Source organism: Gordionus sp. m RMFG-2023, chromosome 2 (assembly GCF_954871325.1).
Source record: "Gordionus sp. m RMFG-2023 chromosome 2, tfGorSpeb1-WG-v2, whole genome shotgun sequence".
Lineage (NCBI taxonomy): Eukaryota > Metazoa > Nematomorpha > Gordioida > Chordodea > Parachordodidae > Gordionus > Gordionus sp. m RMFG-2023.
Genome location: NC_088776.1, coordinates 11,146,517 through 11,164,436, shown reverse-complemented (window position 1 = coordinate 11,164,436; position 17,920 = coordinate 11,146,517). Strand labels below are relative to the sequence as shown.

The 17,920-nt window shown below is 25.8% G+C and overlaps 1 protein-coding gene across 1 annotated transcript; it reads left to right on the top strand.

Moving 5' to 3' along the window:
* Window positions 1-10,287: 10,287 nt before the first annotated feature.
* Window positions 10,288-17,261, top strand: LOC135923957 (hypoxanthine-guanine phosphoribosyltransferase-like). The gene is made up of 8 exons (XM_065458989.1): window positions 10,288-10,353; window positions 10,398-10,504; window positions 10,549-10,732; window positions 10,773-10,838; window positions 14,466-14,566; window positions 15,813-15,862; window positions 16,038-16,114; window positions 16,702-17,261. The coding sequence occupies exons 1-8, from the start codon at window positions 10,294-10,296 to the stop codon at window positions 16,789-16,791; spliced, it is 735 nt and encodes a 244-aa protein (XP_065315061.1). The 5' UTR covers window positions 10,288-10,293; the 3' UTR covers window positions 16,792-17,261.
* Window positions 17,262-17,920: the final 659 nt, after the last annotated feature.

Here is a 17,920-nt window from a genome sequence, read left to right as displayed (position 1 = left end):
ATTGAATTGACGTCTAGCATTCTCCTCCTTCAATTTCCAAACCTTCAGCCTTGGCACAAACTATTTTTAGTGACCCTGGCACCTTTAAGAGTGAGATCTCCTACAACTAGTCGATGCTGATTTATACATTCCTCTTCCGGTATCACTTTCACATTTTTTACTATACATCGATCACATCTCCTTAATAACAAGTAATCCACAGCACTTTTGGTACTACCCGGCTTATAAGTCACCAGCTTCTCTGATTCTTTCTTAAACATTTACAGACAATCATATCCATAGCATCACTAAATTCTAAAATCCTCTCTCCTTCCAAATTTCTCATGCCGTAACTGAACCCTCCATGTACTCCTTCATAACCCTCACTACTCGCTCCCACATGTCCATTCAGATCACTAGCCAGGATAATCCCCTCTTCATTTGCCAGTCTCGATGTCACCCTCAATAGACTGTCCCAAAATATATCTTTCTCTTCTTCACTTCTTCCAACCTGAGGAACATATGCCGAGATAATATTATATAGCTTTCTACCAAAAATCATCTTGATAACCATTATCTGGTTCTCTAGCCTTCTCACTTCGACTACTTTGTCTACCAATTTCTCCGCAACCAATACTCCAACTTCAGCCTTACCATCATTACCTCCTTGCCAAAAGAATTTATACTATTCGCTAGTCTTGCCAATCATTCTGGTCCCATTTCCTTTCCATCTAGTCTCCTGTATGCAGCACACATCTATATGTCTTCTGTGAAATACATCGACGACTTCTCCCGCTCTTCCCGTCATACTCCCAACATTCCATGTCGCGACCCTAACTCGATCACCCGTAAACTGGTTTCTCCACTTTTTATCAGGTCGTTTATGGCCGTCATAAGTTTCATTTTCATGAATAGTGGTTCCATCAGGTTTCCCATCCTTCTTTTTGTCGTAGGCGGATGAGGAGGCCCACGGGGTACTTTGGGCTGTACCCCGCCCATGCTTTGTTGTAACCATAGGGAAATTTTGTAGCAAGGTTTTTACAATCGGATGCCCTTCCTGACATCAACCACTTTAAGTGGTTTTTACACCCCGTCGAGGAGATGGTGATCCTATTCTAGACCCAGATCACATCTTTTAGACCTCCATTAGCCGCCAAAAGACGTTGCCACTCCCCCGCCACGATGAGGCTGAAGGTAGGATTTTGGGAGAGTTGTTTAAATAAATATATATATGAAATAAAACTATGAAGTAATATTGTTTTATAGAACATAACCTAGATATTTTTCCTGATTCCTTTTTAAATGATAATTCTGATAATGATAAGAAATTGAAAAATTATTGGCAATCATAATTTCAATTTCTAATGTTTTAATAAGCTTAATGAGGAATTTTTAAAAGATTCACCTTAATTATTGAAACTAAGTTATTTTTAATAAAAAATTCAGGAATTAATAATATTTTAATTAAAAAATTATAGACTGTATATACCTAAAAAATAAAAGATAATAATGAACATTTGAATAGTAATAAAAAAAAATTGAAGTGAATCAACTCACACTCATTGGAAGAATTCATCGACATTAAAGATAAAAATAGCACAATCAGCAGTTGATGAATTAGTTTTTAATTTTGTAATTGAAAAATTACAACCATTTTGCACTGCATTTTTTATTATTATCAAAAAATTGCAGCCAACTAAAAATGTGATGTCTAGGCCTACCCTCGTATTAAAATTAACAAAGCATATGACACCATAGCAAATAAGTTGATTAATTGTGTATCCCAAAAATTGTCTATGCAACTGTAGATTCTTGGTCAGCTTATCATCGGTTTATAAAATATATATTTTATAGATTGAAAATATTGTCTTTTAAAAATTTTTTATTTACGGATGACCGTACACTGGTTATACCCAGACACTTTTAAGAGGGTTTCAACCTGCTTAGCTTGTAAAAGGCTAAACCAAAAACTCATTTGATTTTCTAGGAAAAATAATCTATAAAATTTTTACCGCATATAAGATACAAAATAAAGTGACCAAATGCATTACTGGCAATGCTAGGAATTATATAAAAGCTTTCAAGTAAAAAAATTATACTATATTTATTAAAAATTTATTAGACTATATAAACAAGGAGAGAAATCGATGATGAAATAGTTCCTCTTTCATTATTTGATCTATTTGAAAATCAAAATACTAATGATAGTATTGTATACTTACCTAAGCATTACTCCTGTTCAGCACATACTTTAAATCTCATTGCAAGTGTTAACGATGACCATTTTAAAAACTATTTCAAAATTATATTTTCTAAGTGTAAGCTACTGTGGAATAAACATGGGCAATCTTCAAACTGTGCAGTCAGTTTTAAGGAAAACATGGGAAGATATCTGATTAAACAGGTTATGACAAGATGGAACTCTTTTTATAACTCCATGAAATTAATAGATAGTCATATTAAGGAGAATTTCCAAAAATTTGACGAACTTGTTTTAAATCTGAATTACAGAGATTTTCAAATAACGACAAGTAATTCATGGATGAATATTGTATGGTTAGTGTTAATTAAGAAATATGATATGTATAGATTTTATAAGTTATGGAACCGATTTTTACGCCTTTTCAATTTTAGAGAGCAAAGAAAAAATGCAGAGATAATAATATTAAAACTTAAATAAATGGCTTTAAATAATTTCAAGTTAAGCCACTTATTAATTCAATCCTGGAAGGCATAGATAAAAGGTATACAGTTCAAATATTGGTTACAATTTATATTTTGATTATCTTTTATTTTCAATAGATTATAACATCTATAAAGATGAATACATACCATCCACAATATTTCACCCGCTATTTAAATTGGATTGGTCCTGGATAAAATCAAGATAAATTTTTTTGATGAGGAAATAAATAAAAATCTCTTTGAAGATGATCTATTAAGCTTTTTTCAAAATAAAGCTAATTCTCTAAATATTTTTAATAAATTCCCCGAATTAAAATTTTATTTAAATATAATACAACTCTCCCATCCTCTGCGCCAATTGAACGTATTTTTAACACGGCGATAGCTGTGTTGAGCACTAAGCGCTCTTGTTTGTCTGATCAAAATTTTGAAAATCAATTCTTCTAAAAATTAATATAAAATTGTTTGCAAAAAGATGTTATCTTATATATAATATGTTATTTTTGTATAATTTTATTTATATTATAATTATATATATGAAAATATTTTTTATAAAAAAATCTTATCTTATTATATATTCTTTTTGTATTTATTTATATTATATATTGTAGGAAAAAAATAATTTTTGTATATAATATTTAATTTTTTAAGTAACGAGTAACCCGTTAGTCAATAACGCACGTTCCAAGTAACGAGTAACGGTAACGCATTTTCTTTTTGCAGTAACGTTTACAGCACTAATTTTTTAATAAATAATTTAACCCGAGTTTTTCATATCAACCACCATTCCTTCATTTTTATTTTAAATACTTGTTAAATTTTCAGTCGAATGTTAATCTATTTAATATTCAATTAAAATTCAAAGTAAATGTTAATAATAATAATATTATTCTATTTTATAATTTATTTTGAGAATATTATGTCATAGTACTTACTTCTTAAGATGAAGATCATTTAACCCTTCCCTGGCCCTAATTTGAAACATATTTTACACCAATAAAAAAAATTACTTTGTAAATGTAAATTATGTCCCAAAGCAAATATTTTAACCTTAATGTCCAGCAGTTCAAACTTAAAAAAGCATATGAAGGTAAAAAGATGAAATAATATATAATTATTTTAAACATTACTTTAATAATAAATCATGGGTATTATAAAATAACCATTAAAAGAATTATTCTGTCTTAATATTTTGAAAAGCTTAAACATGAAATTAAAATATAAGCAATTAAATTATACTATAGTAAAGGGCTGGGGACCAACATTAAAAACCCAAGATTGACAAAATATTGGTATTGGTATATTATATTGAGTTTGAACAATATCTTCTATTTCTTATTTTAGATTGCTATTGGTTTAACTTCAAATTGTTAATAAATTTAAATAATAAAATAGTGATTTTAAAAACTTTGTTAAATAGATATGTATTTTTAAATAATTATATATATGGAATAAAACTATAAAGCAATATTGTTTTAGAAAACTGAACCTAGATATTTTTCCTTATTCCTTTTTAAATGATAATTCGGAAAAAAAAATTGAAAAATCATCCTTGGCAATTATAATTTCAATTTTTAATGTTTTCCTTGACGAAAAGTTTAGTGAGGGATTAAAAAATGCAAATAAATTTTTAAAAGATTTAACTTCAATTATTGAAAAATTTAATTTATTTTTAATAAAAATTCAGGAATTTAGAATATTTTAATTAAAAAATTATAGACTGCACATTCCTAAAAAATGAAAGAGATTAATTAACATTTGAATAGTAATAAAAAAAATTGAAGCCAATCAAATCACACTCATTGAGATGCAGAATCCATCTACATCAAAGATAAAAATACCACAATCAGCTGTTGATGAATATGTTTTTAATTTTGTAATTGATGAATACAATCATTTTCAATTGTAGCACTGCATTTTTTAATACTATCAAAAAATTGCAGCCAACTAAAAATGTGATGTCTAGGCCTTACCCTCGTATTAAAAATTAAAAAAGCATATGACACATCGCAAAGAAATTAGTGGATTTATTGTATCCCAAAAAATTGTTTGCACAACTGTGGATTCTTGGTCAGCTTGTCATCGGTATTTAAAATATATATTAATATAGTCTTTTAAAAGAGTTCTTATTAAGGCATGGTGCTATGCTACATGCAGACACTCTTGAGAGGGTTTTAATCTGATTTGTTTGTAAAACATGAAAACACACATTTGATTATCTAGCAAAAATAATCTTTGAAATTTTTACGACATATAAGATACAAAATAAAGTGACCTATCATTACCGACAATAGTGATCTGCATCGGGCCTAATTTTTCAAGCCCGGCCCGAAATTTTTTTTAAAAAAGTTTTGCTGCCTGCCCGAATTTATTTAAATATAGAAATTAATTTTTATAATTACTCTAAATAAAAGACATAAGTTATATGGCGTTTAGTTTCAATAAATAAAATCAAAAATTTTTATTTTACATAAAAAATTCAATATAAAATTGATAAATTTAGGTATATTTAAAAAAATTTCTAAAATCCGATTCGACCCTGCCCGAATTTTTTTAAAAATATTATGCCCGGCCCGAACCCGATTATTTTAAATAGTATTAGGCCCGATGGACTCGAGCCGGGTACGGGTCGCGCCTAACTTTGCAGATCTCTAACCGACAATGCTAGATATTATATAAAACTTTCAAGTAAAAAATTTTAATATATTTATTAAAAATTTATTAGAGTATATGAACAAGGAGAGGAATCGGATGGTAAAATAGTTCTGCCATTATTTGATTTATATGAAAATTTATTGTAAACTAAGCATTATTCGTTTTCAGCACACACTTAAAATCTCATTGCAAGTGTTGACATTGAAAAGGCAGGTTACGATGTCCATTTTAAAACTATTTCAAAATTTACAATTTTGAAGTGTAAGCTATTGTGGAATAAACATTAGCAATCTTCAAATGTGCTGCCATTTTTAAGAAAAACATGGGAAGATATCTAATTAAACCGGTTATAACCAGGGACCCGAACGGTTATTTATAACGGTTCAGTTTGGTTACGGTTCAGTTTGGTTACGGTTCAGTTTGGTTACGGTTCAGTTTGGTTACGGTTCAGTTTGGTTACGGTTCAGTTTGGTTACGGTTCAATATGTAAAAAATTATAATGGTTACGTTTTGGTTACGGTTCTTAAGAAGAATTTATAAAGGTTCGGTTCAGCTAATTATAAAGGTTTATAAAGGTTCATTACGGTTAGAATTTTTTTTTATTGAAGCAACACCATCTTCTAATTTATTTTTATTATAAGCATCTATGAATTATATATAAAAAAATTTATATAAGATTCAAAATAACTCATTTTTAAATATATTATTTGAACGTATAAGTAATATATTTTCTAATATAAATGGATTCCTTTTTGTTCGTTATGACGATATCACAAATTTTAGCCCTGAAAAAGACTTATCTACAGAAACTTGTGTTGCGGTAACCGCCAGTACTATAAGAGCAAGTTTATATAATTCTGGATATTCAAATTATTTCCATTTCTAAAATATAAAAACGGAACCTGTTTACCCGGTTTTTATAAAGGTACTTTTTACTCCTTCAAAAAATAATTATATCGGTTCGATTACTGTTATGGTTCAGATATTTATAACGGTTTATAATTAACGGTTTGTTACGTACGGGTCCCTGGTTATAACAAGAAAACTATTTTTATCTCCGTGAAACTAAATATAGTTTTATTAAGGAGAATTGCAAAAAATTTGACGAATCTTGTGATAAATCTGAATTACAGAGATTGTATGGTTTAGTGTTAATTAAGAAATATGATATATATATGATTTTATAGGTTATGAGCGATTGATATGGCTCTTTCAATTTTAGAGAGCGAAGAAAAAATGCATTTGGGATATTTCACTCCCATTATCATATTAATATTTAAAAAATGACTTTAAATAATTTCAAGTTTTGTAATCCTTATTAATTCAATCTTGGAAGGCGTAGATAAGCATACAGTTCAGATATTGCTTACAATATATAGATTGTTTATCTGTTATTTTAAATAGATTCAAACATTCAACAATAATTAACCCACTATTTAAATTGGATTGGCTCTGGATCAAATTAGAGGTAAACAAAGGAAGAATGCTAGAACTTATTTCCAGTTTGAGAAAAGATTTTGATAAGGAAAGAGCAAACGTAGTTCCTTTATCCAACACACATACCAAAATATTTTCTGATAAAAATAAATTTTTTTTTGATGAGGAAATGAATGAAGATATTTGTGAAGATGATCTATTAAGCTTTTTCCAAAATAAAGATAATTCTTTAAATACTTTTAATTAATTCCCCGAATTAAAATTTTTATTTATTAAATATAATAAAACTCTCCTATCATCTGGCCAATTGAACGTGTGTTTAGCACGGCGAAAGCCACAGCGAAAGCTGCTTTGAGCACTAAGCCCTCTTGTTTGTCTGATCAAAATTTTGAAAATCAATTGTTGCTAAAAATAAATAAATTGTTATAAAAAGATGTTATCTTATGTATAATATATTATTTTTGTATAATTTTATTTATATAATATATTACAAAAAAAATTAACCCGTTACTTTTTTGAATAGTCAGTAACACGCTTTCCTTTTTAATAGTCAAGTATAGGATATTCAACGGTATTCATTTATTCAGGCATATGATATTTAACAGTATTCAATTATTTAAGTATATAATATTCAACAGTATTCAAGTAAATGAGCCGCACTTGAAATTAATGTTATGTAGATTTGAAATAAATTATATCATAAATATTTTTCTTATACTTTCTAACATTTTAGATTACATCTGTTTTAGGTTTACCAATATCTGATGATATTCCCATAATTGATAGAGAGTTGAACTTAATATAGATTCCTCTGCAGGGTCAGTGCATTATTATTTTTATTTTGTTTTTATTTTAGAAAATGATTGTACAAACTTTGATTAATCATTGCCAAGCAAAGAAAGAAATTGCAGGTTAATCATCTTTCCTTATTAATTTCCTTTCCATATTCCTTTTTCTTTCTATTTTCCTTCCTTTCCCTTCTTTCCCTTTCTCTTTCTTTTTTCCTTTTTCTCTTTTCCTTTAAATATTTTTCCCCCTTTTCTTCTCCCCCTTTCCTTTTTCTTTTCCTTACCATTCGCTTTCCTTATTTCTTTCAATTTCCCCATTTCTTTCCTTTTTTCTTTTTCTTTTCCTTTCACTTTTTCTTTTCCCCTTTCTTTATCTTTTCATTTTCATTACCCTTTTTCTTTTCTTTTAGCCTTTTTTTCCCTTTCCCCTTTTCTCTTCCTTTACCCTCTTCCCCTTTAATTTCTTTTCCATATTCCTTATTTCTCTTTTCCTTCCTATCCATTTTAAATTCTCGTTTATTTAATCCTTTAATGTTGATTAATAAAATAAATACAAAAATAAGTAAATTTTATGTCATTTTTTATTTTCCTATACTCCGAACCCTAACAAACCTGGTTCATAGATTTTACACTGAACCTGGTCTCGGACCTGATGTTTTTTAGAACTGGGGTTCATAGCGTTGATTAGAATTTTTATTAATTTTGATGGTCAATAAATCTAATAAAGAAAAAGTCTTGAGAGGTGATTTTTAATATTTCACAACAATATTCGTATATATTACTAAACATTAAATTATGGTAAAATATAACTTTGACAAAATCATAAAAAAATAACCTCTATTAAAACAATCGTTTTCATGATTTTCATATATTTTGTTGATGAATTTAACTTAATTTTTTTTTGATTGAGCAAAAACCTTCTGTTAAAGGAAACATATATTCTAGAAAAGTGGGTTTAAATAGTTTAAAGATCTAAAATATTTAAAATTGCGTCGAAATTTCTTAATTAAAAAGGTATATTTACTAATTATAGATTTTTGTGGAGACACCAATTTAAATGGCAAAGACTTGGAAATTGATAGCACTTAATTTTACAGAAGAGATTCAAGTTAGATTTGATTAATTATTTTATTTATTAGATATACTTATTTGAAAGTATATATTTAAATGTTTACTCTGAATCCAAATAATATGGGAGCGTGATAATTGGCAATACAATAATGATCGTGGTCAGGTTGTAAATAAGAAAGTAATAATTTTTTTTAAATTTAGTATACTCAATTTAGAGTTCATCTTACATATAATTCATATTATTCTTTTTTTTGCTTAATTAAATATCATGATTAATAATTTTAAAAATAGGAAAGTTTTTAAAAAAAATATATGGATATGGATATGATTTCAATTCATTATCTTAATTTATTTTGTTGACATTATTTAAAATAACTGACTAACAAAGCCATAAATTAGCATATAAAATAAAGAAACACTTCGATTAAATTCAATTAAAATGAAAATAATATTAAAAATAGCATAAAATATCTGTATGTCGTATTTAATTATTAAATATAAAAAAACAATCCCTAGTTTTTGGTATTTTAAAGCCCAAGAAAAAATTATGAACTAAACAATGAATATTTTATCAAATATAAAATTCGGCTTCCATTTTTTTTGAAGCGAAAAATTAATACTACTTATATTAATCGCAATAATTTTAAATCCAATTATTTTCAAACATCATTTATTTAGAAAAAATGGCCACCGATCATTTTAAAACGAATAATCAATATTTTTAGAAATGATATTAATGGCAATCATTTTAATTTTGAAATTTCAATCATAAAGAAAAATGGCCACTTGAGATATTTATTACAGCAGTTATTTTACAATGGTAGTCATTTTGCAAGAGCTACAACTGTTTTAAAATGACAGTTCGTGGTAAAATGACCCACAGCATTCGAAATTTAACAGTCAATTTTTAATGGCACACCGGATGCTGGCTAAAAAATTAATTAATATTAAGTTTGCCTCTAGTCAGCCTATATAAAAGAATTAAATTTAAAATTTAATAAACAAAAATACTAACATAGAAATACGAAAAACAGTAGTTTGTGAAAGAACAAAAATTCATTTGAGTTAAAATAATGAAAACCCTGGTTGGGCCCTAGGTTTTATTTATAATCGAACACAACTTTTGCCTTATAGCATCGGTGTGGATAATGAAGTTTATACACGCAGAGCACTAAAAACGACGGTTGAAAGAGTTGTCAAATTAAGATTCCAATGTTAAACCTTTGATTCGGAAATATAGTAATGCCTTAGAGGATTAGAAGATTCAACTTAACAAAAAAACGAGAAATTATCTTTTTTTAGGAAATATTTTAGAAACGACCAAAATATTTTCAACTCTTTTATTTAGGACATATTTTTAAATAACCTTTTCTTTAGGAAATATTCAAAATCGCCTCTGTTTAATTGGTATTTTCTAAAAAATTTAAAAATTGGTTCTTTATATTTTTTAATAACTTGAGCCCCCTCCCCCCTCCCTAACACATACATCTAGTGACGTTACTCATGATCAAATCGAAATCTAGAACCGAGCTCCTAATGTGCTTCTAAAATTTATATTAGAAACTTTGACTTAAAATATTGACACTTTTGTTGAACAGGTTATATTTTTAAATATATATTTGTTTATGGATATCCAAGTTTTCTATTCTTCATTATTCGTATATCATAAATTTTCATAATGATCGAAAATAACGTGCATGCATTAAATTTAAATAATTTTTATGGCGACGAAATATTTGTAATTAGTATTAAGTAGTTTCCTATTATAATTTTAATACATAGATTGGAGAAAAAGATCCAGGATTTCAAGTGGAAAGTCTTATCATACCACATCACTATAAAAAGTTATTGCAACATGTAATGATTCCATATGGCCTTGTAAATGATCGGTATATATTTTAAATTAAATTATATATATATAATACATATAAAGGATTGAAAAGTTAGCACTAGATATTGTCAATACCTATGAAAGTGAGTCACTAATGCCAATATGTGTTCTTAAAGGATCATTCCAATTTTTTAATAGTCTTATTCAAAAAATACAAATGATTTCAAGTTTTAGGGCTGTCAGCTTGCCTATTGCTTTTCATTTTATACGTGCAAAATCGTATACAGTATATTTAAAGATTGATATAGATATATTAACTAATTTAGGGTATGGTGAGGGCAAATAAAATAGAAATTACTGGATTAGATAATATGGATGATATTGAAAATAAAGTATTCATTTTATTTGTTTTTTTTTAAAAAATCAAAATTAAGACTTTTTTAATGAGTTACCTAATCTATTTATATGAGTGTTTTCAACTTTTTAAAAATAATAAGACCTGTAGGGCCCATGGTATTTTCATTTTTTTTAAAATATACCCAAACCAGGACCAATTTTTTTTTAAAATCAGGCTGGGCCTAAAATATATTTTTTTTAAATTACCTGGGCCGGGCTGTAAATTATAGATCCCCATTATTGGTTATAGAAATTAAATATATTAAAAAAAATATCCAGGTATCTGATATATATACAGCAATTTCTAAATTATTTATATTATGTTTAATAAATATTATATAATCAATAAATTTTTCAAGATGCTCTACATTACTTTATATTGAAATCATAAATTTACTTATTATTGTGTATCAAAAAATCAGTCAATACATATATTTTTTTAGGATTAATTTAAATTGTTTTGATTTAAATAATTTATACTTAAAAACATATAAGAGTAAATGTTAAAAATAAGAATTTTTTAAAGCTCTCTACATACATACTTTTACTCAAAATATATAAATCAGAGACCTTGTCTAATGGAGCTGGCTGAACATTACAATGAGCTAGGACAGATTAAACCCATACTGAAATCTTAGTCAATATATTTTGTTTAAGGAAAAATCTACATCATATTTATATCAGAATTTTCTATTAAATCCTTAAGCTATTAACATAATTTACAAAAAAAATTTGAACTTAAATGACCTATTAATATATTAAAAAAACATATTTTAATAATAATAAAAAATCATTTTATTAAATAAAAAATTTGAATAAATTTCAGAAAAGAGTTTGTATTTAAACTGAAGGGCAACATTGCCATTTATTTTCAATTAAAATATAATGGTATTTTGCCAATAATTTGTTTAGAATTTTATAAATTTCATGTTCCCATGAAAACAAGTATTTAAGGTATAGCCAGTTAATGTAGTTATATGGTTTCACTCATCATTAGACCTGAGTATTGATGAAAAAATTATTGGTGACAGCATTTCACATAAAGCTATCAGTGATTGGTGGCACCGATTTTCACATGATTATATTGGTGGCATGTTGAATTTTTCATTACCTTAAAAAACTATTTTACATTTTTTTTAACTTAATTGACCCGAACCCTAAATTTTTTTTAAAAAATTTTGCTGGCCTGGCCCAAATTTACTTAAATATAGAAATTAATTTTTATAATTAATCAAAATAAACGATATATGTTATATGGCGTCTACTTTCTATAAATAAAATCACATATTTTTATTTTACATAAAAAATTCAACAAATTGATAAATTTAGATATATTTTAAAAAATTTCTAAGACCCAACCCGGCCTGAATTTTCTTAAAAAATATACTCTTGCAGATCTCTAATCACAGTAGCATAATTGCACAAAAATTGAACAGTGGTTTAACATTTTCAGATAAGTGTTCACTATATTCATCAATTTGGGGTCTCTAAGTGCAGCCAATACCTTGTAAAAAAATAAAACAATTTATACAAAAAGATTAAATGCCATAAGATCTGTGATTGGAAATCTGAGATTCAATTTATTAAACATATTTTATTTAAGAAGAGATATATCAACATTATTATTCACATTAGCAAGCTAAGTTTGTGGTGAATTCTTTTTGAGATGATGAATTATCCACCATATTTTTAAATGATACAAGGAATTTGAGAAGATCTTCCAGTATCCCAATCAGAATTAAACAATTTAAGGTCATTTTTCTTCATTCTATTCAACATAATATTGATTGGGGCTTTGTTCACTTTTAAAATTTTATGATGATATTTGTCACATATTATATCATCATCATAATTATCTGGTTCAAAACCTCTAGAGGAAAGGATCTTCATAATCCAGATCTAATATGTCTGATTTAAGATCTATTGTCTCTAAACACTTTTTTTTCTGGATTAATTAAATTATCGAGATCGGAGGTCTTGAATCCTAATCTAAATATAATTTCTTTCGATCCACTGGTACAAAATTATGTAATCCGTGTTCCAAACATAGATTATTTTCATATTCGCCTAATCGGACACTTATTTTGACATTAGAGCCTGCATCCATGACCATTTAAATTGTTGTATATCGATAGAATATTAAATTTTCGAAAATATTTAATTAAAATTTATAAATTTTTTATTATATACTTGAAATTGAAATCCTCATCGATTTTATTTTTATCTAATAATGAGTACATCGATATATAATTTAAATTTCGAAAAAAATTAATTATATTTTTTTTATATACTTAAAATCCTCATCAAATTTTAAATCCAATAAGGTGTATATCGATATTTAATATTGTTTTCTAGTAATCATTTATAATTACGCAATTTTCATTAAAATAATTAGTTGGATAATATTTCTATTTTCCTTGAAATTTTTATATTCATTATGTAGACATTTATAGACATCAAAATATCTTCAACCATTTGCATAGAGAGGAAATAAATAAAACTTCGAGGAAATTATAATTATATTTACTCTATGTTTCTGTTTTCAGCCTATAAATTATATTGTGTGGTTAAAAATAGCATCTATATTTATTTGATATTCAACTTAAGAAAATTCTAACAACATTTATTTTAAAATTTATATCAAAATGACTAATATAATTATTCAAATAAATATTAATTTAAATCTATTCAATTTAAAAAAATATATATTTCGTTAAATTAGGGAATTTTATGATTACACTGTTATCATATAAATAAATGTATCGACTGGGTATTAATATTTGTTAATAAATAATTCATTTTTAAAAAATTTTATAATTAGTTATTCATTTATACAAAAAATTTTATGATTCTAAAGATTAAAGATATAGAAATAAATTTTACAAGTGTAACCTTTTATTTTATCTGACAAATACTCAATTCTACTACAACTGCTTTCAGATCTTTCTTGCTTATTTGTATTTGCTCTTACATTCTATAGACGATGCACATTTTATGTGGATAATTGTACATAATGTATAAATTAGTATAATAATTTTCTCAAATATGTTTTAGAAAAATTATTATATTTATTTATTTGAGATCCATTTAAATTATTAATGAGAAAAATTCTTTTATTTTTAAATTTTAAGATGAAATTCCAATATTTTAATATTTCATTATAAAATTATATGAAATCGATACAATGATACAAATATATTTTTAAATAATTGTAACCTAATTAGATTGATAAACCTGCTTTAAATATATATATTAGTGAATTAAATCAATATATTTATACATAATATTTAGGAGTATAATTGACCTGTCAATTCGAATTTGACCGGTCAATTGATCGACTTGCCAATCCTGCTTTATTTAAACAAATCAGATACTCTCTTAAAATTTCGTAAAAATAATTGAATTAATAAAATAACATTTCCATCTAATTTATTATTAAATTTATAAAGATAGATATATTTATAATGTTTTATATGATTATTAATAAATATAATAGCCATAATAGAGCTACTTTACGCCGCCCCCGATTTAAAAAAATTCTTAATTATTGCAGTTCCCCTATATTCCCCATACACATTTAAAAAAAAAATATTCAAAATTACAACAAAAAAAAATTAATAAAGAACGTTTTAATAGTTGAAGATATTGTAGACTCGGGCAGCACTTTGAACAAATTGATGGAAACGTTCAAGTTACACAAACCAAAAAGCATCAAAGTAGCGAGGTGTTTTTTAATATATAAAAATAATTTATGTTTTAAAAATAAAATCAATTTTGTACAGGCGTCGCCGAGAGGGGGAGGGACATGTTTAGTTTAATTTAGACCTTCCTAAAGAAAAAAATTTCCCAGAACGACAAATAAATAAAAATTGATTTTTTTAGCACTTCTTAATTGCTATATTTTTAATCGTTTAAGCCAATTTTTAGCCAACAGGGTTTTTCTTAAAAATAGAGCAGCTAAAATTTGAAAGAAACTAATATACATTAAAACCCCTTAATGTTAACGGATTTTCTATGCCACGCGCCGCCTGTAGATTGAGCCGACATTAAGCCATTACCTAACTGATAATAGCTTAGAGAAGCCATTGTTTTACATATTATCGCTTGAATATTGGAGTGTTCTACTAGCAACATTTTACTTAAGATGAGTTATCTTTTAAAAATAGGTAAATGTTTTTTTATTATTGTATAATAAGCTTATTAATAACGAATCGAACAGTAAATTATTCGTTTTGTTTGAATATGAATAAACAATTATTAATAGAACGAATAAAAATATTTAATAATATTTTTTTAAAACAATAATTTTAGGAAAAAAGAGTTGCAGTCAAATTGATTTTTTTCTTTAAACCTAAATAATCAACTTTTCATATATAAACTAATTTTAAAAGATAGCTTATTAAAATTCTATAAATTATATATAGCATTAAACTGGATTTCATGAGATTCATACAATTGATAAAAAAAATAATATCCAAAAATAAGAATCAGAGAAATTTTTAATCTGATATTTAGATCAGCTCTCGACTTAGGTTTTCTTGCTATGGTTAAACGCCCATTTTATTTATCAGTATTTTAAACTAAATATAGTGTCAATAAAAAAAAAATTCTGTCGTGATATTTTTCGTATGGACTATTTTAAATTTTCAAAAATACGAATTATTTAATAATTTGAATCGAACAAAGATAGTAAATTTTTATTGTTCGATTTGCATTCATTTTTTAGGCCTAATTTATTTATGTGTAAATCAAATTTGATAAAAAAATGTAAGAATTGAATTGGCATTTCATATTGCGATTTTAATTCTTATTTTACATAAAAATTCATGTATATTATATTTTTTGAAACTTTCAATTTAAAAAAAACTTACTTAGAACACTCCAACAAACAAGGGACAGTGATCTATAGACTTATTTAAATTGTTTACGGCAAAAAACATTTTATTAATTTAATCTTTTTATTAACTCAGTTTACTGTACAAACGTAACATGGCAAATCAGTACCCATACAAGCCCGAATGTAAGATTATTCCCATATTATTTTTTCTATAATAATGATACTATGACTACGTCTTCTCAGTCAATTGAAAATAAAGCTCGAATACACCCATTTTATATAAAAAAAGTTATTAATGCGCTAGTTTATTGCTAGCGAAGACAGTCTATAAATTTAAATTATATTTTCATTAAAATAGATATAGGCTTCAATATTCCGAATAAATTTGTTGTTGGGTACGGCTTAGATTATCATCAATATTTCAGGGATTTAAATGTAAGTAATACAAAATAAAAAGTTATCGTAAATTGATGTTGTAAAAAGTTTGAAAATTTATTATTATATATATAAGATTCTTGAGGTTATATTAGATTGTTTATAATTAATTATCGGTATAAATTTTTCATTTAAATATATAAATATAATCTATTCATTAATTTAGTTATAAAGAATTTCAGTTACCCCGCGAGGGTTTTGTTTAACATTCAGATTCACTAATGATATTCAAAAATTTTACAAAAAATTTTGAATTGTTATATCTGCATCCAATTGTTATAGGATTTTAACTCCATTTTTGGATTTCGCTAATTTATGTTATTTAAAAAATATTGTTATATTAAACAGATGACAGGATTTACATTGAAATTAACCAAATGGCATAAATATAATTTTTTTTTCAAAAATTTTTAAACTTTTGTTTGATCATGCGGGATCAATATTTTTTCCTGAAAACAACTTCTAAGATTTAAAAGACCATAGAGATATGGGTCAGTGCCAATATATTTTTAAAAAATGGCTCAATAGCTACTCACTTATCTAATCTTTCAAATTTTAATCATTTTCCTAATATCTCTTAACATTAGCACATATGCGTGATAAACGAACTTGGAATTCAACAGTATCAAGAAAAAGATGGCCACATATCGAATGAGAACACATCCGTAGAGGCCTAAACGTCTCACTAATATCTTCTTTTTTTTTATAAAATAGAAAATGAATTTGTGCATGATTTTCTAAATAAATAAATTATATCTCATTTTTATCAACTATCAAATTGTATAGGTCACATTTTAATATAACTCATAGGTAGTTTATTACTTTTTTTGTCACTATTAAATATATAATTTTTTTTCACAATTTACCTTTTCATTTTAAAGATATTTTTAATTATCACATTTTAAAGAAAATATGTTTTCAATTTTTTATTAGAATTTTAAATAGGATTCTTGAATAAATTATTCGCATTTCATTCCTACTTTTTAACATTACATTGCTAATGCGTTTATTATATGACTACGATAACGCATATTTAAAAAATACTCATCTCACCTTTTTGCATTTATGATTTTAAATTACACCTTTTTCACTTTATAATTTATATCATTTTTTTGTGACTATCAATGAGTATCTGGTTCCTTATTCATATAACTATAGAAATACTAATGAAAAACAGAAAAAATAAAATCACAATTTAGATTATTTTATTTATATTTATTTAAAAAAATGGTTTTTTTTAAAATAAGAAATTATTAATATTCAGGCGCGACGTCAGAACTCGCTATGGGAAGAGGGAGGAGGGTGATAATTAATTATTTTTTTTATTTTTTTAATTTCAAATATAAAGTAATGATAGTATAAATGTCAAAAAAAATTTTTAAGCATTTAAAATTTGATATTTAAATTTTATTTTAAAAAAAATGTTGGAAATATAGATTTTATGCACAAAAATATTCTTAAAAATAAGAAGCATATTATAAATTTATGATACGAAATTCATTCTTTTTTTTGGATTGAGCTAATTTTAAATGATTTCATTATTACTTAGTATCAACTCCCTATGTATATTAAGATGGGCTAAGCCATTTAATTTATTTTAAGAGGCAGTCTTCTTGCTAGTGTAGTTAAACGACTCGATCTAAGCCAATTTTGAACGGCTACTAACTTAATATTTTAATCAGAAACATTATCAACCATATTTAACTTTTATACCATGGTTTGCGTTTAGCTAATAATGCATCGTCATGGGATTCTTTAACTTCGCAAATTCCGAATATTCAACCTTTATCTATCAAGATCGGAAGG